The sequence below is a fragment of the Pongo pygmaeus genome, chromosome 1 (genome assembly GCF_028885625.2).
Source record: "Pongo pygmaeus isolate AG05252 chromosome 1, NHGRI_mPonPyg2-v2.0_pri, whole genome shotgun sequence".
Classification (NCBI taxonomy): Eukaryota; Metazoa; Chordata; class Mammalia; order Primates; family Hominidae; genus Pongo; species Pongo pygmaeus.
Window position 1 is genome coordinate 185,643,613 of NC_072373.2, and position 27,498 is coordinate 185,671,110.

Sequence of the window (27,498 nt, forward strand, 5' to 3'; positions counted from 1 at the left end):
TTCAAGACCAGCCTGGGCAAAACGGTGAAATTCTGTCTCTACTAAAATATAAAAAATTAGCCAGGCGTGGTGTCATGCGCCTGTGGTCCCAGCTACTCAGGAGGCTGAGATGGGAGGATCACTTGAGCCTGGGCGGTAGAGGCTGCAGTGCACCAAGATCATGCCACTGCACTGCAGCCTGGGTGACAGAATGGGACCCTGTCCCATTGAAAAAATTTTAAAAAAAGAGATCCCAAGACATGTTTGTCTCATGAGTCAGTAATGAGATTTAATTAGATTGCTTTTCTCCTGTTATTTGGAGAATATCTCTAGTTTAGGCCCAAAACATGTACCCTGGACCAGTGGAAGTGACAGTGAAACAAGCTGTTCTATCATAAAGGAGGCTGCTTGCAGAAAGAGAAGAGAAGCCTCTTTATCCCTTCCTATTCCTGGGGTCTATGGCTTTGGCTCTGGCTGAGCTTAGCTGGGCTCAGGAAACCATTTTGTTTGGGAGAAGAGAGGTCATTTCGTAGCTTGGAGCAGCCAGACAGCACTAGGCCCTAGGTTGGAAAGGCTGGAAACTAGACCCATTTCTTCCATCCTAGTCTTTGAACTATAAGGCAAGAGGTTTCCTTAATAGACAGGCTTGGCCTTGGAAGCATCCACAGAAATGGTGGACTTTGCCACAATTGTTAGCAGTGATGGGCCTATGATGAAAGCAGAGTCCCAAGGCCCAAGTGGTTACAAATCTATTTATTCATGGACCTTATGTCTTGCAGAGTCTGGTAAAAAGGAAGGAGATTAAGACCTACTTAAAGCATAGCATCGGGAGTTGCACTCCTGATGACAACCAGTGCTGAGTCCAGGCCACTCCCTGTCTTCAGCTATTGCCCCAAGAGCAAACTAGGGGCCCATACAGACTAAGTTAGAGGCTGTTTCTATTTCAGAGACTTGCTAGGGGTACAGTTCTTTTTAACCTTAAATTTTTTATGTTATCATTATTATTGTTTTTTGAGGCAGGGTCTCACTTTGTCGCCCAGGCTGGAGTGCAATGGCACAATCACAGCTCGCTGCAGCCTCTATCAACTCTCCTGCCTCAGCCTCCCAAGTAGCTGGGACTACAGGTGTGCGCCACCACACCCAGCTAATTTTTTATTTTTTGTAGAGATGCGGTCTCACTATGTTGCCAGGGCTTGAACTCCTGGCCTCAAGCAATCCTCCCGCCTCAGCCTCCCAAAGGGCTGGGATTACAAGCATGAGCTACCATGCCACTTTATCCTCAGCAGGACACACTCTATAACAGGGAGAAGAAAGTACTATTCAGGTAGGCTGCTTTTCATGTGCAGTTACTATTTGGCCAACAGCATCATACATATATTAGTTCCTCCATAGGCATTTTTCTGGGTGAATGGACAAATGGAAATGGCAAACCTGTTAGGTGTTCACCCCCTCAACCTAAATGTTCCTCTTCCCCAGGACTGAGGTTCTAGAGATGATGTTAATTTGCACAAGCTTTCAAAAAATCAGTTGAGCAGTGTGTATCAAAAGCCATAAAAATGTTCACACTCTTTGACCCAAACAACCCACTTCTGGGAATCTGTCCTAAGGATATTCTCCAAATGATTGATTACAAAAACTATGTAGTAACATGAAATACTTATGATGTAATGATTTTTTTTAAGTCTGGAAGAACTGACCAAGAAATTGGCCAGAGATAATAGTAGTTGTATTAGAAAAATTAGCTTATTGTAGATTCATTTTCTCTTTCCCAAACTTTACATATTGGAATATTGATTTTACCCTACTCTGCCACTTGAGGTTTATCAATCAGGAACCCAATAGAAACAGCACACTCAGATAGGATAGTTGAAAGTTTAATAGAGGGACTATTGCCTCTATTCTTCCCTATTTCCAATCCTTTACACCCTGAATTCTGCAACTCTTAGTGACTCACTCAACAATTATTAAGCACCTATTTATTGTCTGGTGAAGAAGGCAGACTTTCAAGTACATAAGTTATTGTGTCATAAATGCAATTATACATATATAAATGGAGTTGTTATGCAGAGCACAAAGAAGCAATTATCTGCCAGGAGAGAGACATGAATCAAGGAAGGTTTCAAAGAGGGGGTAGGCTGGGTACAGTGGCTCACGCCTATAATTCCAGCAGTTTGGAAGGCCCAGGTGGGCAGATGACCTGAGCCCAGGAGTTCGAGACCAACCTGGGCAACATGGCGAAACCCTGTCTATACAAAATTACAAAAATTAGCCGGGTGTGGTGCACACCTGTAGTCCCAGTCATTTGGGAGGTTGAGGTGGGAGGAGATCCTGCCTCAAAAAAAATTTAAGAAGTTGGGTTGGGGGGTGATTCAAGTTCAGTTTTTGAAGATTATCTGCCAAGACAAAAGGACCAAAACATGTACAAAGGCAGGAACGAGGGAACACTGATGTGAGGGAACTATGGGAGAGAAGGCTTTAGCTAGATCACACAGGGCCCTGTGCTCCAAGTGGGCCCTGTGCTTTGGAGCTATCAGATTTGCATGTTAGAGAAATGACTCTGGTCTCAGGGGAGAGAGTGGACTGAAGAGGGCAAGAATGGAGGCCGGGAAGAGTAAACAGAAGAAATCTTGGGCTTTAATTGGGTCGGAAAGAAAGTGTGGCCCTACCCACTTTGATGCCATCTCTAAGACCTACCGCTACCTGACACCCGACCTCTGGAAAGGAGACTGTATTCACCAAGTCTCCCTATCAGGAATTCACTGACCACCTCGTCAAGACCCACACCAGACAGTCTGTGCGCAGAGGATCCAGGCTCCAGCTGTGGCTACAACATAGGGTTTTTATACAAGAAAAATAAAGTGAATTAAGCCTGAAAAAAAAAAGGAAAGAAAAGAAAAAGAAAGTGTGGCCCTAGGCCGGGCGCGGTGGCTCACGCTTGTCATCCCAATACTTCCGGAGGCTGAGACGGGCGGATATCCTGAGTTCAGGAGTCTGAAACCAGCCTGGACAACACGGCGAAACCCGTTCTCCACCAAAAATACAAAAAGCCGGGCGTGGTGGTGCATGCGTGTGGTCCCAGCTACTCGGGAGGCTGAGGTAGGAGGATGGCTTGAGACTGGAAGGCGGAGGCTGCAAACCGAGATGGAGCCACTGCACTCCAGCCTGGGTGACAGAGTGAGACCCTGTCTTAAAAAAAAAAAAAAAAAGTGTATCCCTAACAGAGCCCGCAAACGCCCTTTCTCAGCGTCAGCCTCTGGACTTACACTTGGCCGGCCCTGCGCCTCTCCGGGATCCCCCTCCCTCCTCCTCCCTGGGGCCCCGCGGGCTGGAGGGAGACGCGGGGTGGCCCAGCCTGGGTGGTCTCTTGCCCCGCCCCCTGCGGCGCCGTTACCTAGCAGCGGGCCGGGCCGCGCAGCTAGGGTAATTTGCCGGCCCCTCAGCCAATGGGAGGGCGTCGCCCCGGCCAGCTCCCTTTTCTGGAGCTCCAGCCCCCTCCCGGGCACTGCAGTCGCCACCTCGAGCCCCGCTGTGCGTCTCGGGCCAGCAATTCCGCCTGCGCGCGGGACCCATTCCTTCTCCAGCCGCCGCGGCCCGCGGCCCACGGCCCACGGAGCGGGTGAACCCCGGCCCCGCGCCCCGGACCCGCAGCTCCCTGCACTCCTCCCTCCCAGCCGCCTTAACACCCGCACCCCACAGTCTCTCCTACGCCCGCGCCTTGGCGGCCCCACTGAATCCCCACGCGGGGCCCAGCGGTACCGGGAGACCGGGCTAGCCTATGGGAGCGCCCAGATAACGCGGGTTGGGGGCGCCCGCGCCCCCCATCCCCGCCAGCATGACTCGATCGCCGCCCCTCAGAGAGCTGCCCCCGAGTTACACACCCCCACCTCGAACCGCAGCACCCCAGGTGAGTAGAGGGGGAGCTGGAAGAAGGAAGAGCAGAGCCAGGTCTGTCCCTCGGGCCTCTGCAAGGTTTGTGAAGTCTTGAAGTGCCGAGTGTCATTAGATGTCTGAAGGCAAGTGAGAGCTAGCACGGCAAGCAATTTGTGCGTGTGTGTCGGTGTGTCTGTGCCTGTGTCTCCTCATCGTCTGGCCAGTGAGAATGAATGTCTGTGGGTTCACCTCTGTGTCCACCCGACGACAGGTGTGTGTACACATGTATCCTGCTCTCAGAAAATGGGCCTATGCCGGCCGGGCGCGGTGGCTCACGCCTGTAATCCCAACACTGGGAGGCTGAGGCGGGCAGATTACCTGAGGTCAGGAGTTCGAGACCAGCCAGGCCAACATGGTGAAACTCTGTTTCTACTAAAAATAAAAAATTAGCAGGGCGTGGTGGCGGGCGCCTGTAGTCCCAACTACTCGGGAGGCTGAGGCAGGAGAATCTCTTGAACCTGGGAGGCGGAGGTTGCAGTCAGCCGAGATCACACCACTGCACTCCAGCCAGGGCAACAGAGCGAGACTGCGTCTAAAAAAAAAAAAAAAAGCCGGGCGCAGTGGCTCACGCCTGTAATCCCAGCACTTTGGGAGGCCGAGACAGGCGGATCACGAGGTCAGGAGATCGAGACCATCCTGGCTAACACGGTGAAACCCCGTCTCTACTAAAAGTACAAAAAATTATCCGGGCGTGGTGGCGGGCGCTTATAATCCCAGCTACTTGGGAGGCTGAGCCAGGAGAATGGCGTGAACCCGGGAGGCGGAGCTTGCAGTGAGCAGAGATCTCGCCACTGCACTCCAGCCTGGGCGACTGAGCGAGACTCCATCTCAAAAAAAAAAAAAAAAAAAAAAAGAGAGAGAGAGAAAACGAAAAGAAAGGAAAATAGGCCTATGCCTTCCTCAGGTGTGTGCTGGGGGTGGTGGGTGTTATATCTTCCAAGTTTGGGCCTGTGTCTGTGTTGGTGCTCCCTGTCCCACATCCAGAAATCAAGAAACTAGGGCTGGGCAGCAGATATACAAGGTGAGAAGGGAAGGATTTCGTGCATTGTTGCAGTGATGCCTGGCTGACCCTTCTCTTTCCATCCCAGATCCTAGCTGGGAGCCTGAAGGCTCCACTCTGGCTTCGTGCTTACTTCCAGGGCCTGCTCTTCTCTCTCGGATGTGGGATCCAGAGACACTGTGGCAAAGTGCTCTTTCTGGGACTGTTGGCCTTTGGGGCCCTGGCATTAGGTCTCCGCATGGCCATTATTGAGACAAACTTGGAACAGCTCTGGGTAGAAGGTAAGTTGTGGACACTGGCCATAGCTGCTCAGGTATGGTGAGCCCAAGACAAGAACGGGGTGAGGAGCTGGCTACTGAGCTCTAATAGGCCTGGCCCTGGAGCTGGAGGGGCACCTGCTGGCCAGAGTCCTACACCTGGGCATCTAGGAACACCGTTCCCTCCCACAACCATAAATGGACATTTGCAGATGTTAGACCCTGTGAATTGGATGTATAGAATATTTGTCTGTGATTTTGTATGTGTTTATTTAGCATTTATTGTTAACTTTCTATGTGTGTTTTTGACAATGCATCAGGGTTTTGCAAAGGCAGCTAAAACAAGATTCATCTTTCAGTAGCAAGGAAAGTAAAATATGTGCTGGAATAACTAAAATACAATACAGAGCATCCTGTGATTATGTTGTATAAGATAGGGCAGGGAGAAATCACTTCTGACCAGGAGAAATCAGAAAAGTTAGAACTAGAAGGCTGGGGAAACTGAGTAAATAATCTGGCCAAGCCTCCAGGGAGAGGACTCAGGCACCCAGGCCCGTTTAATGGAAAAGCAATACAGAATCCACACTTCGAGGCAATAGCCAGGGTCAGATGGAATCAAATCCTCACTTTCTTAAGGAAGCATAAAAGAAGAAGGATTTTCTTGGGGTTTTTTTTGGGGGGTGGGGGGAGTTTTGTTTTTTTTTTTTGAGACGGAGTCTTTTGCTCTGTCGCCCAGGCTGGAGTGCAGTGGCGCAATCCTGGATCACTACAACCTCCGCTTCCCGGGTTCAAGTGATTCTCATGCCTCAGCCTCCCAGGTAGCTGAGATTACAGATGCCCACCACCACACCCGGCTAATTTTTGTACTTTTAGTAGAGACAGCCTAGACCTCCAGAGCTCAGGTCCTCCCACCTCAGCCTCCCAAGTAGCCGGGATTACAGGTGTGTGCCACCACACCCAGCTAATTTTTGTTTTGTTTTGTTTGGGAGACAGAATCTCGCTGTCACCCAGGCTGGAGTGCAGTGGCGTGATCTCAGCTCAATGCAACCTCCACCTCCCAGGTTCAAGTGATTCTTGTGCCTCAGCCTCCTAAGTAGCTGGGACTACAGGCGTGAGCCACCATGCCCTGATAATTTTTGGGTTTTTGGGTTTTTTTTTTTTTTTTTGAGACAGAGTCTCACTCTGTCACACCCAAGCTGGAGTTTAGTGGCTTGATCTCGGCTCACTGCAACCTCCGCCTCCCAGGTTCAAGCGATTCTCCTGCCTCAGCCTCCCAGGTAGCTGGGATTACAGGTGGGCGACACCATGCCCAGCTAATTTTTGTATTATTAGTAGAGACCAGGTTTCACCATGTTGGCCAGGCTGGTCTCGAACTCCTGGCCTCAAGTAATCTGCTCACCTCAGCCTCCCAAAGTGCTGGGATTACAGGTGTGAGCCACTATGCCTGGCCAGAATGATTTCTTATTAATAATTTCAGCAGGCCAGGAGCGGTGGCTAACACCTGTAATCCCAGCACTTTGGGAGGCCGAGGCGGGCGGATCACAAGGTCAAGAGTTCAAGACCAACCTGGCCGACATAGTAAAACCCCATCTCTACTAAAAATACAAAAATTTGCCAGGCGTGGTGGCAGGCGCCTGTAGTCCCAGCTACTTGGGAAGCTGAGGCAGGAGAATCGCTTGAACCTGGGAGGCGGAGGTTGCAGTGAGCCAAGATCGTGCTACTGCACTCCAGCCTGGGCAACAGAGGGAGACTCCATCTCAAAAAAAAAAAAAAAAAAAAAAAAAAAATTCAGCATGACTCTCTTCTTTCCTGAGGGCTGGTTTCATATGGCAGCCCTTTGATAGGAGTCAAACTCCAGTCTGTTTTTCCCTGGGAAATTTGCATTTTGTAGACTCCCTCAGCCCTGGCCCATACCCAAAGGCAGAGCCCAGGTTGGAGTCTCACACCCTCGAGTTATTTCAAATACTGGCAAGTCCTAGGATCCAGAGCAGATGTTTCTCAGAGCTTGCCTGCCTGTTGGGCTCCCACACGCCGTCCCCACCCTACCTACCCCCAGCCAGACCCTCACATCCATATACACTCTAGGCCAGCCCTGGGGTCCAGAGCAGATGTTTCGCTCTGCCTGCCTCCCCCAGCCCCAGGACAAAGATGTGCATACACGCACATACACATACCCCCACCCACACCACTGCTGCCTGGGTGGTCCCAGATGACTCTTGGATTTCCTGCCACAACAGAGGCAGTCTCCCTTCCCTTCCTCCCTCTCCATTCCCCACATTTTCCCCATCTAAACACTGCTTGAGCCTCCATGTTTCCTCATCCTCTCTCTTATACTGCAGCATAGGATAGGCTAGACCCCAGCAGTTTTTTGATGTTGTTTGGCGGAGGGTTTTATAAGAGGATGGTAGCCAATTCCTAGGCTTTTTTCCTTTATTTCAGAATATCACTCTTGTCCTATATTGGCTGGGGGTGAGGTAAAAATCTTTTTTTCTTTCTTTTTTTTTTTTTTGAGAGTAAGTCTTGCTCTGTTGCCCAGGCTGTAGTGCAGTGACGCAATCTCGGCTCACTGCAACCTCCACCTCCCGGGTTCAAGCGATTCTCCTGCCTCAGCCTCCAGAGTAGCTGACACTATAGGCATGCGCCACCATGCCCGGCTAATTTTTTTGTATTTTTAGTAGAAACAGGGTGTCACCATGTTAGCCATGCTGGCCTCGATCTCCTGACCTTGTGATCTGCCCGCCTCGGCCTCCCAAAGTGCTGGGATTACAGGCCTGAGCCACCGCGCCAGGCCGATCTTTTTTTTCATAGAGATGGAGTCTCACTATGAGACCCAGTCTCAAAGAAAAAGTGTAAGAAGGCAGGGGGCGGTGGCTCACGTCTGTAATCCCAGCACTTCAGGAGGCCGAAGTAGGTGGATCTCCTGAGGTTAGGAGTTCAACACCAGCCTGGCTAACTTGGCGAAACTCCATCTCTACTAAAAATACAAAAATTAGCCAGGTGCGGTGGTTCGCGCCTGTAGTCCCAGCTACTCCAGAGGCCGAGGCAGGAGAATCACTTGAACCCAGGAGGTGGAGGTTGCAGTTGGCCAAGATCGTGCCACTGCACTCCAGCCTGGTGACAGAGCGAGACTCAAAAAAAAAAAAAAAAAAGAAAAGAAAGAAAAGAAGAAGAAAGAGAAAGAGTAAGCCGAGGAAGAAACTGAACATTGGCTATCACAGTGTTCCAGACCAGAGTTCAGGGTCCTCTTTAACTTTGCCATGGTGAGACTTGGAATGTGACTTGTCTGTCTTTGCTGGCCAACTGTAAAGTCAAGCGTTCAGAGGTAGACTGTTCTCTAAAATGAAAATTACAAAAGCCTGGCACAGGGGCTCACACCTGTAATCCTAGCACTTTGGGAGGCCGAAGCAGGTGGATCACCTGAGGTCAAGAGTTTGAGACCAGCCTGACCAACATGGTGAAACACTGTCTCTACTCCAAATACAAAATTAGCCAGGCGTGGTGGTGCATGCCTGTAATCCCAGCTACTCGGGAGGCTGTGGCAGGAGAATCGCTTGAACCTGGGAGGCAGAGGTTGCAGTGAGCCGCGGTCGCACCTTTGTACTCCAGCCTGCACAACAAGAGCTGCCATTCCATGTAGAAGACAGAGGATGGCCTTATATCAGTTGGTAGAATCACCATCCACTTAAATACCTAAAGCTAAAACATTAGGAGTCAGCCTCAGTTCTTGTTCACCCAATTGTTTACTAAACTATTAAATCCTTGCTTCTTAACCTCTTAACCTCTCTCATACCCATCCTTCTTTTTTTTTTTTTTTTTTTTTTTGAGACGGAGTCTAGCTCTGTCACCCAGGCTGGAGTGCAGTGGTGCGATCTTGGCTCACTGCAAGCTCCGCCTCCCGGGTTCACGCCATTCTTCTGCCTCAGCCTCCTGAGTAGCTGGGACTACAGGCACCCGCCACCATGCCCTGCTAATTTTTTTGTATTTTTTTTTAGTACAGATGGGGTTCCACCATGTTAACCAGGATGGTCTCAATCTCCTGACCTCGTGATCCACCTGCCTCGGCCTCCCAAAGTGCTGGGATTACAGGCTTGAGCCACCGCGCCCGGCACAAACCCATCCTTTCTACCTTGTGGTCATTGCTCTACTTGAGGCCTTGTTCTATCTCTGGCAATACACTCCTGATTGTATCATTTAGAATGCTTTTAGGCCAGGCGTGGTGGCTCATGCTTGTAATCCCAGCATTTTGGGAGTCCAGGGTGGGGTGGATCACCTGAGGTCAGGAGTCCGAGACCAGCCTGGCCAACATGGCAAAACCTTGTCTCTACTAAAAATACAAAATTTGGCCACGCGTGATGGCATGTTCCTTTAATCCCAGCTACTCGGGAAGCTGAGGCAGGAGAATCACTTGAACCCGGGAGGCGGAGATTGCAGTGAGCTGAGATCGTGCCATTGCACTCCAGCCTGGGTAACAGCAAGATTCTGTCTCAAAAAAATATATAAATAAATAAATTAAATAAAATAATAGAATGCTTTTAGCCACATGAAAGAGAAAAAAAGGAAAGGAAGAAGGGAAGAAGGAAGAAAGAAGATTGATTTATTATTCTCTGTAACAGGAAGCCTGGTTAATTCAGTTAATTCAGCAGCCCAAGGACATTAGCAAGGACCCAGTTTCTTTCTATCTTTCTCCTCTGCCATCTTCAACATGTTGGACTTTTGTCCTCAGCCTTATCTCAAAGTGGCTGCTGCAGTGTCAGGAAAAAGAAATCATTCTTGTCTTGCATGTCTTTTTGTTTTTGTTTTGTTTTGTTTTATGGAGACAGGGTCTCACTCTTTCACCCAGGCTGGAGTGCAGTGATACAATCACAGCTCACTGCAGCCTCGAACTCCTAGGCTCACACAGTCCTCCTGCCTCTTTCTCTATAGTATCTGGGACTACAGGCACATGCCACCATGCACAGCAAATTTTTTTGTTTGTTTGTTTGTTTTTTGTAGAGACGCAGTCCCACTATGTTGCCCAGGCTGGTCTTTTTTCTTTTTTTCTTTTTCTGTTCCATCCCCCGAGACAGAGTCTTGCTCTGTAGCCCAGGCTGGAGTGCAGTGGATTGATCTCAGCTCACTGCAACCTCCGCCTCCTGGGTTCAAGCGATTCTTCTGCCTCAGCCTCCTCAGTAGCTGGGATTACAGGTGCGCACCATGCCTGGCTAGTTTTTGTATTTTTAGTAAAGACAGGGTTTCACCACGTTGGCCAAGCTAGTCTCAACCTCCTGACCGGCCCCCAGGCTGGTCTTGAACTCCTGGTCTCAAGCGATCCTCCTGCCTTGGCCTCCTGAAGTGCTGGGATTACAGGCATGAGCCACCATGCCTGGCTTTGCATCTCTTTTTGAAAGTGAGGAAAAATTTATTAGTAGCCTCCCAGCCAACTTCTCATTTGCTCTCTTTGGCAAGAACTATGTAGCATCCTATGCCGAAATCCTTCACTTGGCAAAGGCAATGGAATTACTGATTGGCCTCTTAAACTAATCAAGTTTCACCTTCTGATGCTGGGGAGGAGCCCAACTGTCCCTAATCATTAGGCCTTTCCAATGATGGCCACCGAAATCAGGGTCTGTTAGAAAAGGAGGAAGATGCTGACAGCCTCACCTTCAAATCTGCCTCCACAGCACCACCCTGTGGCCAATCTCCGTCTGGCCAAGTCAATCCCCTTCTTAGTGCCCTTCCACCGATTTCCACCAGATTCTGTAAAATCAAATATAAACTCCATAGCACACACTCTAGGCCCTCCATAATTGGACTTGATTGCTTCTCCAGCATTGCCGCTGGCTCCTCCCTGGCTCACTCTTAGCAGTACCGAAACACGGAGTCTTTAACAGTTCCCTGCACACACCTGCTCCAGGACACCTTTCCTGACTTCTTCTCGTGGGCACCTCTTATCATTCACAACTCACAATAGTGTATTCACAAAAATACATTGTTAGGTGATGAAAACGTCAGATCCCCTCTGCCCAAAATCTACCATGACTCCCATTTCACCTAGAGAAATCTTAAGTCCCTACAATAGTACATAGCCCTTTACACATGAAACTTCTGGACCAAAGATTGTGGAGCATATATATTGCAATGTTGCTTTCCCCCGAAGAGTGTACCATATTACATTCTCATGGTGGGTTAGAGTGTACTCTTGTAAACCAGCAACGAGTGCCATCAATTTAAAAATGTTTGCTAAATTGTTAGATAGTAACTTACTGATGTTTTTATTTGCATTTACAGGATTATTTATAAGGTAGACTCTTTTTCCATATTGGTTAACCAGTTGTATTTTCCCATTGGTAAAGACATAAAACTTTGGCCGAGCACAGTGACTCATGCCTGTAATCCCAGCACTTTCAGAGGCTGAGGTGGGAGGATCACTTGAGCCCAGGAGTTCGAGACCAGCCTGGGCAACATAGGGAGACCCTGTCTCTACAAAAAATACAAAAATTAACTGGGCATGGCGGCACACACCTGTGGTTCCAGCTACTTGAGAGGATTGCTTGAACCAGGAGGTCAAGGCTGCAGTGAGCTGTGATCGCAGCACTGCACTCCAGCCTGGGTGACAAAGCGAGACTCTGTCTCAAAAAAAAAGAGACAATTTTTTTTTTCATGTATCAATCTTGATATTCTCCCTCTTCTGTCCTATTTCCTCCCCTGTCACCTGCAGTCTTTCTTTCTTTCAGTTCCTTCTCATTTTTCTGTCACATCATTTCTCTACCAGCAACTATTGAAAAATAACTCCACATCTGTACCTACTGTGTGCCATGCAGTTTCCTAAGTGCTTTGCCTGCATTTATTCTAATTCTACCAAGGTAGTCACTGTTTCCGTTTGACAGATGAGGAGCTGGAGACCCAGAGAGAATAAGTAATTAGCCCAAGGCACAGACTAAGCATTATCGTCTCTTCCCTCCTGCACCACAATACATCCCAGTTCACCTGTCCATATCTATCTTTGTCAACTAAGGTTTATCTTTTTCTCTTCCCCATTTTCTCCCCTGAGGAGTCTTTATTCTCTTTGATGCTCCATTTTAAATTATCCGTGTTTCTTTCTCTTGCTTTCTTGCCAAATGTCTCTGAGTTCCTTCCTCCTCCCATGCCTCCTTCCTCTCAGCAAACCCACTTACTATGGAGAGCTTGTCTCTGTCCTCTTCTTCCTCTCCGTGCGGCCACCTTCGGCCTAATCCTGGTGAAATAAACACTGCAGTACAGGCCTGGCAAAGGAGTGGGGAGTAGGGAAGAGTCAGAGAAGGAGAGGCTAGGCACAGTGGCTCACGCCTGTAATCCCAGCACTTTGCGAGGCCGAGGCTGGCAGATCACCTGAGGTCAGGAGTTCAAGATCAGCCTGGCCAACAGGGTGAAACCCCATCTCTACTAATAATACAAAAATTAGCCAGGCGTAGTGGCAGGCACCTGTAGTCCCAACTACTTGGGAGGCTGAGGCAGGAGAATCGCTTGAACCTGGGAGGCAGAGGTTGCAGTGAGCCGAGATTGCACCATTGCACTCCAGCCTGGGCAATAAGAGCGAAACTCTGTCTCAAAAAAAAAAAGAGTCAGGGAAGGAACTGGCAGTGTGGGGAGCAGGACAGGAAGACTGTTTTCATGAGGTGAAGGCCAGGAATGTGACTTTTGGGGGGCAAGGGGACATGTGAGCATATGGGTAAGTATGTGTTGGGGTCTACCAAGGATTTGGGGCTTTTGTGAGTGAGAAGATTACATGGGTTTGAAAAAGAGATTGGAGGGCCAGGTGCAGTGACTCACACCTGTAATCCCAGCACTTTAGGAGGCTGGGGTGGGAGGATCGCTTGAGCCCAGGAATTTAAGACCAGCTTGGGGCCGAGCGCGGTGGCTCACTCCTGTAATCCCAGCACTTTGGGAGGCCATGAAACCTCGTCTGTACTAAAAATGCAAAAAATTAGCTGGGCATGGTGGTGGGTGCTTGTAATCCCAGCTACTTGGAAGGCTGAGGCAGGAGAATCGCTTGAACCTGGGAGGCAGACGTTGCAGTGAGCCAAAAAAAAAAAGACCAGCTTGGGCAACACAGTGATGAGACCTCGTCTCTACAAAAAATTTAAAAATTAGCCAGGCGTGGTGGCGGGCGCTCGTGGTCCCAGCCACTTGGGAGGCTGAGGTGGGAGGATCACCTGAGCCCAGGAAGTCAAAGCTGTAGTGAGCTGTGATCAGGCCACTGCACTCCAGCCTGGGCAACAGAGCAAGACTCTGTCTCAAAAAAAAAAAAAAAAAAAAAGGAAAAGAGATTGGGAAACATGACGATCTCAGATGGGGCTTGAGTCTCAGAGAAGCAGTACGTGTGGGTCCCAGCAGGCAGCAAAGACTAACAGGAGGAGACCCCCAGACAGGTGGAAACAGCGCAGGGTCTGAGATCAGACCAAATCCACAAAGCCTCCAGAGGTAGATTTGGCCCTCACTCTCCCCCACATCATAGTTAGGTGATATCCCCTCACAATGTCCCCACCTCCCCCAGGTCCCAGTTACAGAGCAGGAGCCTGTGGCCAGCATAACGCAGGACTGGAGGGGCGCTAAGATCCAGGACACTATGGCAGGCCTGGCGCCGGGAATCCCTGTGGTCTGGACAGTGAGGGCGGTGAAAAGGTTCTGGACACCTCCCTCCCGTTGGCCCACTTTGATTTCACCCTTGCCAGTGTTCGTGAGCTGATTCCATGCACTTCCTGCCTGAGCGGGAGCAGCACACTCACACCCCCTCCCCCACACCAACAACACAGGGCCCATTATTATCACCCATTACTGTCAGACACTCCTATCTCTGCCCTCTCCCCAGGACACTTTGCAGAAAGGTGTGTGGATATAAATCACTGCCCAGAGCAACCTGAACTAAGAACCAGCCCTAGCCCTACACCTGTTCTTTTAGGAAACCGTCCTAGCAGCAGCCTCCCTATTGGCCCGTATTGGCCCTCCTTGTCCTCCCCATCAGAACAGACAGGGACTGAGCGAGGGTTCCCTTACCAAGATGCCCCTACAACCCCCACAGCCCACAGCCAGCTCATGCTGATTGTCATTTTTAAGTTTACACCCAAAACCCAGCCAACCTGGTTCATGCTTAAGCCCTAGACCACACAAGAAATCCGCGAGCCACACAACAGAGGCTTTTCCACTTCCCTGGCAGAGCCCCAGGACCCAGAAGCCTGGGGAGTCAGCCTGGGCCATGACCAGGCCCTCAGGGATAAGGCAGGGGCTCCTCTCCGCCACACCTCTCCCACTTGTCTGGGGAGGCCTCAGAGTTAGAAGCCCCCTTCCCAAGTTCTGACCCACCTAGGCCCTTTCCCCCCAGCTTTCTCTGTTTGCTCCGGCAGTGGGCAGCCGGGTGAGCCAGGAGCTGCATTACACCAAGGAGAAGCTGGGGGAGGAGGCTGCATACACCTCTCAGATGCTGATACAGACCGCACGCCAGGAGGGAGAGAACATCCTCACGCCTGAAGCACTTGGCCTCCACCTCCAGGCAGCCCTCACTGCCAGTAAAGTCCAAGTATCACTCTATGGGAAGTGAGTCTGGCTGAGCCCCTGAGCAGCTGGGGGTGAGGCGTGCTGTGGGGGTTCTGGAGTGGGAATCCCCTTTTTCTGCTGATCTCCTATGCCCCTGGCTATTGCAGGTCCTGGGATTTGAACAAAATCTGCTACAAGTCAGGAGTTCCCCTTATTGAAAATGGAATGATTGAGCGGGTAAGTGTCCTGAGAGGGAGTAGAGGCAGAACCTTTTCTGTGGTGTGGGAGGACTCAGAGAGACCGAGCGACCCCACAGCCTGCAATCCGCCCCCTTAAAACTGAGGAAGGAGATTGCAGAGGGCATCCTACAAAGGTTGTGGGGCAGGACTGACATGGCCCGGGGTATTCCTGGCAGATGATTGAGAAGCTGTTTCCGTGCGTGATCCTCACCCCCCTCGACTGCTTCTGGGAGGGAGCCAAACTCCAAGGGGGCTCCGCCTACCTGCCGTGAGTGCCACTCCTGGGGCCCTGCTTCATCTCCCACTGGGGACTCTCCCAGCAGAAAGGAGGGGTCGGGGGAATGAGGATGATCAAAACCTTACCAAGGTCCTAATTACCTCCCAGGCCAGGAACAGAGAGCACTGGCTTCCCCAAGGCTCTCTCCACATCCTCCTTCTCCTTCCCTCTGAAGGAAGGAAGACCTGACTTATTTACACAAAACTAAACACAAAGATCTGTAAGATCTGAGCAAAGGAGAAAAGGATCCCCAGAAAGAGGCTTTGCTGGGGGGAATTACCTAGGTGTTTGCTAAGCCGTTGCCCAGGCCAGAAAGAAAACCTGCTACAGGCATGTGCCTGCTGGTTGTATATTAGAACCAAGCACACAGCTTGGTAAGGGACTCAGTGGGGCCTTTCTGGGCCCTTTCTATGTATTAGGTAACCCTGCCCTGATATTCGTCTCAGCCCCTTGTACTCTTCTACCCCTCACTGTAGCACCCTGGTGGGCCCATGCAGCCTGGCAGTTCTGAGAAGCTGAGGCTTGCACACCCTCCATATGGAAGGACAAATTGGCAGATAAGAGGAGGGTGGGGTACAGCATGGGGCCCCAGCAGCAGTTTGGAGCCTGGGTTTTCATCCCTGACCCTCACCAACTATGGACTTTTCCCTCAGCGGCCGCCCGGATATCCAGTGGACCAACCTGGATCCAGAGCAGCTGCTGGAGGAGCTGGGTCCCTTTGCCTCCCTTGAGGGCTTCCGGGAGCTGCTAGACAAGGCACAAGTGGGCCAGGCCTACGTGGGGCGGCCCTGTCTGCACCCTGATGACCTCCACTGCCCACCTAGTGCTCCCAACCATCACAGCAGGCAGGTGGGTTCCAACCAGGTCTGCCAGGGAAAGGCTGTTTTCCTTCCCTTTCCCTTCCTCATACTCCTGTGTTCTGGGGGAGCTGACTGCTCTGTGCCCTGACCCCCACTTCCTGGCCATTATTATTACCCTGCTCCCACAGTGCCAGTCCCCCAATGTTCCATTCCCATTCAGTTATCCTACGGAGCCCTCAAGTGGTATATGAATCCCTTTTTCCTTTTCTAAGCCTAGATAAGGCTGGACTTTTTTTTTTTTTTTTTTTTGAGTCTCACTCTGTCGCCCAGGCTGGAGTGCAGTAGCTCGATCTCGGCTCACTGCAACCTCGGCTCAAGCAATTCTCCTGCCTTAGCCTCCTGAGTAGCTGGGATTACAGGTGCCCGCCACCATGCCCGGCTAATTTTTGTTAGCCTCCCAAAGTGCTGGGATTACAGGCGTGAGCCACTGCACCTGGCCAAGGCTGGACTTTTTATCAAAATAGACTAATACAGGGAAACTGAGAACATAGCAGCTAAGCATGAATATCATACCTGGTTTTCCAGGTTTCTTTATGGCCCTGCAAATGTGGTACTTTTTTCAGAATCCACCAGTTACACCTGCCCCTCCCAGAAGCCTACTTCCAGGCCTCTACTCCCCCTTGGGGCTTCCTGTCTGCAGGATACTAGCTGTTCACTCCTGCAGAGCAGTCAAGAGGCTCAGAATAGTTACCTACACTCCAGGCCTACTGAGCTTCAAGGCAGCTTGGTTCCTGGAGGTGGAAGCCCAGGGACACTCAGTTATCCGCAGCCAGGGCCTTGAGCATTAACCCCTCCTGTTCCCCTCCAGGCTCCCAATGTGGCTCATGAGCTGAGCAGGGGCTGCCATGGCTTCTCCCACAAATTCATGCACTGGCAGGAGGAATTGCTGCTGGGAGGCATGGCCAGAGACCCCCAAGGACAGCTGCTGAGGTAGGGTCTCCTCTGGGAGTTGGTGAGGGGACTCCGTTCATGAGAACCCATACTGTCATGCCAGGCCGCTCTGGCAAAAGGCCCTTCACATCCCTCACCAGGTGTTTGGGCCAGCTCTGACCCCTGGTTCTCCCGCACCCCCACCAGGGCAGAGGCCCTGCAGAGCACCTTCTTGCTGATGAGTCCCCGCCAGCTGTACGAGCATTTCCGGGGTGACTATCAGACACATGACATTGGCTGGAGTGAGGAGCAGGCCAGCACAGTGCTACAAGCCTGGCAGCGGCGCTTTGTGCAGGTCGGTATGGACAAAGACAAGGCGGGTGCCCTGAGGCCATTCCCTCCTCCTGCCCCTTCCTATCCACCCTGTTTCTCCAGCTGGCCCAGGAGGCCCTGCCTGAGAACGCTTCCCAGCAGATCCACGCCTTCACCTCAACCACCCTGGATGACATCCTGCACGCGTTCTCTGAAGTCAGTGCTGCCCGTGTGGTGGGAGGCTATCTGCTCATGGTGGGTCTTGCACCTGGCACCTTGCCCCCACCCCACCTCCAACCAGTGCCCACCCTGGGAGCCCCTATCTGAGACTGCCCTTTCTCCCCACAGCTGGCCTATGCCTGTGTGACCATGCTGCGGTGGGACTGCGCCCAGTCCCAGGGTGCCGTGGGCCTTGCCGGGGTACTGCTGGTGGCCCTGGCCGTGGCCTCAGGCCTTGGGCTCTGTGCCCTGCTCGGCATCACCTTCAATGCTGCCACTACCCAGGTACGCCAGGACTGCAGGGCAGACTCAGTGCCAGTCACCAGGCTTCACGGGTCCTCAGCTGCCCGCTCCTCTGCCCCTCCAGGTGCTGCCCTTCTTGGCTCTGGGAATCGGCGTGGATGACGTATTCCTGCTGGCGCACGCCTTCACAGAGGCTCTGCCTGGCACCCCTCTCCAGGTGGGGCCTCGTCCCCCAGGGCTCATCTGAGGCAGCTCAGCTTACTAGTTAAGAGCCTCTTGGTTCAAGTGACCTTGGGCTGCTAACGAACCTCAGTGCCTCTTGTCCCCATCTGTAAACAGGGGAAATAATAGTGCTGTCTCCTAAGGGTTGTTGTTTGGATCAGTGAGGTAACTCAAGTTGAATGCTTAGAACAGCCCATCACACGTACATGGTACCCAATAAATGCTAGCCGCTGTGTTATGACTGCCCCACCTCTGCACCCCAAGTTCCTGAGCCTCCCCTTCACTCCACCTTGACACGGCCCCTCCCTTGTGACCTGAGGGCAGGTCCCCACTGTGTCCTGGCAGGAGCGCATGGGCGAGTGTCTGCAGCGCACGGGCACCAATGTCGTACTCACATCCATCAACAACGTGGCCGCCTTCCTCATGGCTGCCCTCGTTCCCATCCCTGCGCTGCGAGCCTTCTCCCTACAGGTGAGGCCTCTCACACGGGGCGGCTCAGGGTGGGTGTGGGGCTGAGGCCAAGCTTCATCCAGCCTTCATGCCCCTCCTGTCCGTCCCCCAGGCGGCCATAGTGGTTGGCTGCACCTTTGTAGCCGTGATGCTTGTCTTCCCAGCCATCCTCAGCCTGGACCTACGGCGGCGCCACTGCCAGCGCCTTGATGTGCTCTGCTGCTTCTCCAGGTACTGCCTGCACCCCAGCCCCTTCCTCCCGTGACCCACGCCAGCCTGTCCCCTCACCAGCATTTCAAAGCACAGACCTGTCATCCACTCTCTACCTCTTCCAGTCCCTGCTCTGCTCGGGTGATTCAGATCCTGCCCCAGGAGCTGGGGGATGGGACAGTACCAGTGGGCGTTGCCCACCTCACTGCCACAGTTCAAGCCTTTACCCACTGTGAAGCCAGCAGCCAGCATGTAGTCACCATCCTGCCTCCCCAAGCCCACCTGGTGCCCCCACCTTCTGACCCACTGGGCTCTGAGCTCTTCAGCCCTGGAGGGTCCACACGGGACCTTCTAGGCCAGGAGGGGGAGACAAGGCAGAAGGCAGCCTGCAAGTCTCTGCCCTGTGCCCGCTGGAATCTTGCCCATTTCGCCCGCTATCAGTTTGCCCCCTTGCTGCTCCAGTCACATGCCAAGGTAAGACTGGGCAGAGCAGGGCAGAGACTTAGCATCTCTGGGCCCAGAAGGGCAGAGGGCTTAGTCCACTGCCTGAGGGGCTGGGGGCAGCCCTGGGGTCTCCAGCTTAGTTGCCACTTCCCACAGGCCATCGTGCTGGTGCTCTTTGGCGCTCTTCTGGGCCTGAGCCTCTACGGAGCCACCTTGGTGCAAGACGGCCTGGCCCTGACGGATGTGGTGCCTCGGGGCACCAAGGAGCATGCCTTCCTGAGCGCCCAGCTCAGGTACTTCTCCCTGTACGAGGTGGCCCTGGTGACCCAGGGTGGCTTTGACTACGCCCACTCCCAACGCGCCCTCTTTGATCTGCACCAGCGCTTCAGTTCCCTCAAGGCGGTGCTGCCCCCACCGGCCACCCAGGCACCCCGCACCTGGCTGCACTACTACCGCAACTGGTTACAGGGTGAGAGGCGAGGAGACTGGCAGGGAGGGGTGCTGCAGGGAGAAATGCCCTGGGGCCGCCAGCTAACAGAACCCTATCCTGGTCTCCCCCAGGAATCCAGGCTGCCTTTGACCAGGACTGGGCTTCTGGGCGCATCACCCGCCACTCGTACCGCAATGGCTCTGAGGATGGGGCCCTGGCCTACAAGCTGCTCATCCAGACCGGAGATGCCCAGGAGCCTCTGGATTTCAGCCAGGTTGGGAGAGGGCTGGAGGGGTCCGGTAGCACAGGGGCTGCAGGCCTCCTGGGCCCAGGCCTTCAGCCCTCTCTGCCTCTGCAGCTGACCACAAGGAAGCTGGTGGACAGGGAGGGACTGATTCCACCCGAGCTCTTCTACATGGGGCTGACCGTGTGGGTGAGCAGTGACCCCCTGGGTCTGGCAGCCTCACAGGCCAACTTCTACCCCCCACCTCCTGAATGGCTGCACGACAAATACGACACCACAGGGGAGAACCTTCGCAGTGAGTCTTGGGGGGAGCTCAGCAAGAGCCTCAGCCTCACCCACACAAGCCCTGAGCCTGAGGCCCTGCCCACTCTGCCCCGTGCTCACCGCCCTGTCCCTCTCCCTCTTCTCCCTTCCCCTCCCCTCCGCAGTCCCGCCAGCTCAACCCTTGGAGTTTGCCCAGTTCCCCTTCCTGCTGCGTGGCCTCCAGAAGACTGCAGACTTTGTGGAGGCTATCGAGGGGGCCCGGGCAGCATGCGCAGAGGCCGGCCAGGCTGGGGTGCACGCCTACCCCAGCGGCTCCCCCTTCCTCTTCTGGGAGCAGTATCTAGGCCTGCGGCGCTGCTTCCTGCTGGCTGTCTGCATCCTGCTGGTGTGCACTTTCCTCGTCTGTGCCCTGCTGCTCCTCAACCCCTGGACGGCTGGCCTCATAGTGAGTGCTTGCAGGAGTGGGGACAGAGAGACCCAGCGGCACCCACACCCTTCCCTGCCCAGCCTGTCATCCCTCCTGCCAGGAGCCCTCCGTGAGCCCTGTCTCCCCCAGGTGCTGGTCCTAGCAATGATGACGGCGGAACTCTTTGGTATCATGGGTTTCCTGGGCATCAAGCTAAGCGCCATCCCCGTGGTGATCCTTGTGGCCTCTGTAGGCATTGGCGTTGAGTTCACAGTCCACGTGGCTCTGGTGAGCACAGGCACCCTGAGGAGGGACCAGTCAGCTGATTCAGTATTCAACACATATTGTTCAAGCCCCTACTATGTGCTAGGTACTATTTAAGAATTTGGGCTGGGCGGACGTGGTAGCTCATGCCTGTAATCCCAGCACTTTGGGAGGCCGAGGCAGGTGGATCACCTGAGGTCAGGAGTTCGAAACCAGCCTGGCCAACATGGTGAAACCCTGTCTTTACTAAAAATACAAAAAATTAGCCAGGCATGGTAGCACATGCCAGTAATCCCAGCTACTTTGGAGGCTGAGGCAGAATTGCTTGAACCTGGCAGGCGGAGGTTGCAGTGAGCTGCTGAGATCGCGCCATTGCACTCCAGCCTGGGCAACAAGAGTGAAACTCTCCGTCTCAAAAAAAAAAAAAAAAGAAGAATTTGGGCTGGGCACAGTGGCTCATGCCTGTAATTGGGATGATGCTGGGGCATTTTGGGAGGCGAAGGCAGGCTGATCCCCTGAAGTCAGGAGTTCAAGACCAGCCTGGCCAACATTGCAAAACCCCGTCTCTACTGAAAATACAAAAATTAGCTGGGCATGGTGGCGGGTGCCTGTAATCCCAGCTACTCAGGAGGCTGAGGCAGGAAAATCGCTTGAACCCAGGAGGCGGAGGTTACAGTGAGCCAAGATCGCATCACTGCACTCCAGCCTGGGCAAAAGAGCAAGATTCAATCTCAAAAAAGAAAAGAATTTGGAAAATAAAAATAAAAAAGAATACGGGATATAATAGCAGTACAGTTTTTTACCTCCAAGGAACTTATATTCTAGGGATAGAGATAGACAATAAGGGCTGGGTGTGGTGGCTCATGCCTGTAATCCCAGCACTTTGGGAAGCCGAGGTGGGCACATCACTTGAGGTCAGGAGTTCAAGACCAGCCTGGCTGACATGGTGAAACCCCGTCTCTACTAAAAATACGAAAATTAGCTGGGTATGGGGGTGCATGCCTGTAATCCCAGCTACTTGGGAGGCTGAGGCAGGAGAATCACTTGAACCCAGGAGGGCGGAGGTTGCCATGAGCCGAGACCACGCCACTGCACTCCAGCCTGGGCGACCGAGCAAAACTCCATCTCAAAAAAAAAAAAAAAAAGAAAGAGATAGACAATAAATAAGTAGACAAATAAATAAGCAGCCATTTCAGTAGAGAGGAGTAGACAAAATCCTGTCTGGAATGTGTTAAAGACAGAATGGAAGATGAGAAAATGGGAATCAATGATTGTTTTGAATGGTTTTACTGTGAACCATTGTGGGATGGGCCAGGCATGGTGACTCACACCTGTAATCCCGGCACTTTGGGAGGCTAAAGCTGGTGGATTGCTTGAGCCAGGAGTTCAAGACCAGCCTGGGCAACATGGTGAAACCCCGTCTCTAATAAAAATACAAAAATTAGCCAGGTGTAGTGGCAGGTGCCTGTAATCCCAGCTACTCAGGATGCTGAGGCAGGAGAATTGCTTGAACCTGGAAGGCAGAGGCTGCAGTAAGCCAAGATTGCGCCACTGAACTCCAACCTGGGCAACAGAGCAAGACTCCGTCTCAAAAAAAAATTTTTTTTTAAATAATTAGCTGGGCATGGTGGTGCGTGCCTGTAGTCCCAGCCACTTGGGAGGTTGAGGCGGGAGGATCACTTGAACCTCAGAGTTTGAGGCTGCAGTGAGCCATGATTACACCACTGCACTCCAGCCTGGGCAACACAGTAAGATCCTGTCTCAAAAAAAAAAAAAAAATGGGATGGTAGCGGGATGGCAATGTGGGCTTAATGGAGGGGTTCTACAAAGATACCAGAGATACAGAGATGTCAGAACCGAGCAGGGCCTCGCCCAGGGCTGCATATTCTCTGGCAGAGGAAAGGGGGGACCCAGAGACTAGCCAGACTCCACAAACAGCTCCCTTCCCTTCTCCCAACCAAATATCTCTATTATTATTCTGATTATAAGAACAATATACAGTCCTTGAAAACAAACAAAGCCAGCATGCAGAAAGGTACAAAAGAAGAACTAGAAATCCTCTGAAACGCTACTCTGAGAAGTAACTGTTATCACTTTGATGTCCCTCTTCTAGACGGACTAGTGGTTGGCAAACTTCTTCTATTTATAGGACCAAATAATAACTATTTCAGGCTTGGTAGGCCATAGAGTCTCTGCTGCAACTCTGCCATCAAAGCACAAAATTGTCTAGACAATACATTAACCAATGGGTATGGCTGTTTCAACAAAATTTCGTTTACAAAACAAGTGACAGGCTGTAGTTTGCCCAACCTATTTTTGTTTTTTTGTTTGTTTGAAACAGGGTCTCACTCTGTCGCCCAGGCTGGAGTGTAGCAGTGCAATCTCGGTTCACTGCAACCTCCACCTCCCTGGCCAAGCGATCCTCCCACCTCAGCCTCCCAAGTAGCTGAGACTACAGGCACACACAACCACACCCAGCTAATTTTTGTATTTGTTATAGAGACAGGGTTTTGCCATGTTTCCCAGGCTGGTCTCGAACTCCCAACCTCAGGTGATCCACCCACCTCAGCCTCCCAAAGTGCTGGGATTACAGGCGTGAGCCACTGCGCCCGGCCTTGTTTGTTTTTAGAGACAGGGTCTCACTCTGTCACCCAGGCTGTACCCTATTTTCTACGTGTCTGTGTCTAAGCTCACCAAACCCATCCATACAGTGTTACCTAAAAGGACTCACGCATGCTCCCTGTACAGTTCCCATGAACTTAGTTCACCTGGCCTTTGGTGGGCCAAGGTATCATTGAGCTCTGAAGACAGATACAGCTGAGGACATGGCTGAGCTGGCCATGACTGGCAGAGGAGCAGCTCCAGGACCACTCTGTTTTCCTAGGGCTTCCTGACCACCCAGGGCAGCCGGAACCTGCGGGCCGCCCGTGCCCTTGAGCACACATTTGCCCCCGTGACTGATGGGGCCATCTCCACATTGCTGGGTCTGCTCATGCTTGCTGGTTCCCACTTTGACTTCATTGTAAGGTAGGGAGGGCTCAGGACAGGGAGGCAGGGCTCAGGGCAGGCCTGGGCTGACTCCCCCCCACCCCCAGGTACTTCTTTGCGGCGCTGACAGTGCTCACGCTCCTGGGCCTCCTCCACGGACTCGTGCTGCTGCCTGTGCTGCTGTCCATCCTGGGACCGCCGCCAGAGGTGACCACACCCTCGGCACCATCCCTCTACTCCCAGCCCAAGGGATGGGGTAGGGAGAGGCAAGGGAAGGGACAGAGCCCTGTGGCCCAGACAGGTACCTCCCCAACAGGTGCCACCAGCTGAAGGTGGCAGCCTCCTCCTTTCCCCAGACACCATGTTCCTGCCCCTCAGCCCTCCTGGCTTCTTCATGGGACCCACCTTAGCCTTTTAGGATCCAGAGCAAGGTGCAGGGTTTGCCCCAGGCCTCGACATCCTGTCCCCTGCCAGCTCTCATATCCTGCTGGAGACCAACAAGGGCCCCAGCTTCCCAACAGTCATGGTGATCCCCAGGGAGATGCTGAAGGGGACGGGAGCCCCAGGGGCCCGTGGGCTTACTGGGGCTGGTGTCTCCCCACAGGTGATACAGATGTACAAGGAAAGCCCAGAGGTCCTGAGTCCACCAGCTCCACAGGGAGGCGGGCTTAGGTGGGGGGCATCCCCCTCCCTGCCCCAGAGCTTTGCCAGAGTGACTACCTCCATGACCGTGGCCATCCACCCACCCCCCCTGCCTGGTGCCTACGTCCATCCAGCCTCTGATGAGCCCCCTTGGTCCCCTGCTGCCACCAGTTCTGGCAACCTCAGTTCCAGGGGACCAGGTCCAGCTACTGGGTGAAAGAGCAGCTGAAGCACAGAGACCATGTGTGGGCCGCGTGGGGTCGCTGGGAAGCACTGGGTCAGGTGTTAGATGCAGGATGGACCCCTGGAGGGCCCTGCTGCTGCTGCACCCCCTCTCCTGACCCAGCTGTCATGGGCCTCCCTGATATCCATACAGAACAGCCACCGATTTGCACACCCAGGCCTGTGTGAGCCTATATCTGTGTCACTTGAGAGTGAAAGCCGGCACGTGGGGCTGCAGTGCAGCCCTGTCCCCCTTCCCATCCCACACCGCTGCCTGCCCAGCTGACCAAGCCCGAGGGACCCCCCAGCACCCTTCCTCAGTCCAGGCCCCGCCGCCTTGTGACTCCTGGGCAGGCTCTCCATATCCCTGCCCACCTCCTACCACATCCATTATTTATATGAAAATGTCTATTTTTGTAGTATACATAGATGTTAGCTATGATGAAAGTTTTATTTTTTAAAGAATGAAATATATTCTATGTGAACTAATCTCAGATGACTTCAGTGCTTTTTTTTGGACAGAGTGGGGAGTTTGCAAGTGAACATTAGCTATTGGAAGGAGCTTCTCTGGTGCCAGGACCTGAGGTATTAGCTTCTCTAGTTCTGGGTGGAAAAGACCCCAGATTCTGGATTTTTGTCATATACTTGGTAACATCATCTGGATTAAGTGCTTACTGTACAAAACAATAACAAATTTTGTTGGTGTGAAATCCTATTGGGTTCAATCTGGAGACTGGGAGCAGAAAAAGAAAGAACCCCACTGTGTGGCTTTCAGAGCCACCATATTCCCCCGCCCGTCTCTCCAGACTCACCTCCACCTACCTGCTTCACCCGCACGGGAAACGGCAAGGCGGAGGGGCAAGGCCGTGCAGCAGGTGGAAGGCGAGGTGGAGGCAGATCAGGAAAGTGGCCAGTTGAAGCAGAGAGAGGTCAACAGGGTCTGGGGAGCTTCTCAGGAGGTTTGTGGACCGAGGGAAAGGAGCCAGGTTGCAGAGCAACCTCCAAGGCAAAGGCTTCTGCAAGTTGGTGGTTGTCCTGACAGCCGAGAGGCGTCTTTGGCCAGTCAGCCAGTGGATCAGTTGCGGGAACTGCTCAGAAACTGAGGTGCTAGCAGTTAGTGAGGACACAATTTAAGCTGTTTTTTCTGTGAAAGTTGAACAGCTCCACTGAGCACAGGCCTTGAAGAGCAGCCACAGCCCTGGAATAGAGCACAGAGCCTCACCTAGAGGTGTGGGGAGGTTTGCAACTGCCGTTTCCCAGCCATAGCTTAGGACCCATAGTCTAGTTCACACAGACCCTGGGCTCCAACCACCCACTCACCAGGAATGATCCCACCCCAGGAAAATTGCCTTCTCACATCCCACCCCACCTGGACAAAGGCCAGGAAATCATGTTCTGACCAAAAGATACAAAAACAAAAACAACAACAAAGAAAAAACACCTATTGCAATTGAATCCACACTAAAATGCCTAAAAAGCTCAAGAGAAGCAGGTAGTTGGCAGAGAACCTAGAGTAGGGGGTGCAACCAGCAGGCCCAAGGGAGGGAGGCTGGATTTGGGTCCAGCAGTGTTTGGGTCACCAAGGAGGGCCTTCTAGGTGGAGCAGAGAGAGCTCACCAGGCTAGAATAGTGCAAAGGGGGTCAGCCCTCAGTGCCACTTACCAGCGGAGTAACCCTGGGCAAGTTAGCCAGCCTCACTAAGCCTCCTCATCTTCGTCTTTCCAGGCCCGAGGAGATCTAGCCTCTGCCTCCCACCCCGGCACCCCCTCATCAGACACACGGAGCGCCACTGTCTGGACAGGCTGAATTGGTCTTCGGGTCCATAATTTCTCATACGCCATTCCCTCTGCCTAGAACACTTTCTCACCTCCCCTTGACGTGACCCCATATCACCCTTCGAGGTGAATTGGATCGGATGCCATCTCCTCCAGGAGGGGTGGGGTCGTGTCTCCTGTGAGGTGCCAGTGCCCCTGAGTGTCTGTGCCCGTCTGTTTCCCCGTCCCTCTCCCTAAGCCCGGAGGCTTACTGAGGGTAAGGACGGCGGGACAGGACCTTAACCCCTGGGACGAACACCAGCTTCGCAAAGGACTCGGCATCCGGCGCCGCCCACGGGGTGCGGGTCCCAGGAGGACCAGCAGAGAGGAGCATAGGAGAGCAAAGGAGATCAGTGACCCATGGGTCCCCAGGTGGCGCGGAACAGCCCGGAGCCGCCTGTGATTTGCATACCCATGGTGCACCACGAAAAGATAACCTCACGATGCTTGCACTCCCTCCGTGCGGGCATTTCTGCACTGTTTTAGAGCATGATGCCTCTTACACGCATCTGTGTGCATAAACTACATATAGGGAGTGCGTACCACGCAGGCACCCAACAACCATAAGTGTGTTAAGTGTTAGCTCTCCCTGCGAGGTTCGAAGGGGACATGAAGAACATACTCTGGTTTCTCTTCAATTCGTATAAATCTTTCGCCTTTTACTAAAGATTTCCGTGGAGAGGAACAGTTGTGAGTCTTTGCTTAATTTTTTGAGGTCTCGTATTTCACGAGGCTGGGTTTTGACTGTTCAAAGTTAGATAATTTACTATTCAGTGGGATCATGGTGTTTTATTCGTATTGAATGTTGAAAAACGTACGCAGGTGTGAAGGTGTAAATTTGCTATCTCACCTATTCGAGAAGCGGGGGTGGTAGGTGGTAGAGTCCTTTGGCTTTAGAAAGCGGGAGTTGCAGTGATCCGAGAGCACAGCACTGCACGCTAGCCAGGATGACAGAGATTCAGTCTAAAACAAAAAAAAAAATCAGAAGTTTGCGTGACACCTTGTTTTGAGCTGCATTTGGGGTTTATTGGCTTTTGCAGTGTGCAGTAAGACTGGCTTCTGTTGTTTATTTCTCGCGTTTTTGTTGCATTTCGTTGCAGATTTGAGTTAAACAGTGTAAGACACTTTCAAGTCGTCCGGTCATTAATTAAGCCTTAGTGTGGCTAGAGGTTCAGGGACGGTATATCGCGCCAACCAAACTCCTTGTTCTATCCCCAGAGATA

The 27,498-nt window shown here is 52.5% G+C and overlaps 1 protein-coding gene and 1 non-coding gene across 13 annotated transcripts; both read left to right on the plus strand.

Moving 5' to 3' along the window:
* Positions 1-1,929: 1,929 nt before the first annotated feature.
* PTCH2 (patched 2) lies at positions 1,930-24,950 on the plus strand. Of its 12 annotated transcripts, none has more exons than XM_063656674.1 (22): positions 1,932-3,883; positions 4,998-5,190; positions 14,526-14,715; positions 14,823-14,892; positions 15,071-15,162; positions 15,825-16,020; positions 16,840-16,961; positions 17,109-17,256; positions 17,337-17,468; positions 17,562-17,717; positions 17,800-17,892; positions 18,222-18,368; positions 18,512-18,578; positions 19,158-19,294; positions 19,383-19,470; positions 19,563-19,705; positions 19,790-19,970; positions 20,104-20,384; positions 20,496-20,633; positions 23,494-23,636; positions 23,705-23,804; positions 24,202-24,950. In XM_063656674.1, exons 1-22 carry the CDS (start codon positions 3,812-3,814, stop codon positions 24,454-24,456), a joined length of 3,144 nt encoding a protein of 1,047 aa, XP_063512744.1. In that variant the 5' UTR covers positions 1,932-3,811; the 3' UTR covers positions 24,457-24,950. The 12 variants fall into 12 exon arrangements, with proteins under 12 accessions (XP_063512747.1, XP_063512739.1, XP_054346422.1 ...); XM_063656650.1 differs by adding an exon at positions 18,683-19,031 and having other exon boundaries at positions 1,933-3,883; positions 18,460-18,578; positions 19,158-19,470; XM_054490415.2 differs by adding an exon at positions 18,683-19,031 and having other exon boundaries at positions 1,934-3,883; positions 18,243-18,368; positions 18,460-18,578; positions 19,158-19,470.
* Positions 24,951-26,893: 1,943 nt separating this feature from the next.
* Positions 26,894-27,010, plus strand: LOC129022898 (U5 spliceosomal RNA). Its single transcript, XR_008496592.1, has one exon. It is a non-coding gene; the product is annotated as a U5 spliceosomal RNA (small nuclear RNA).
* The last annotated feature ends 488 nt before the right edge of the window (positions 27,011-27,498 follow it).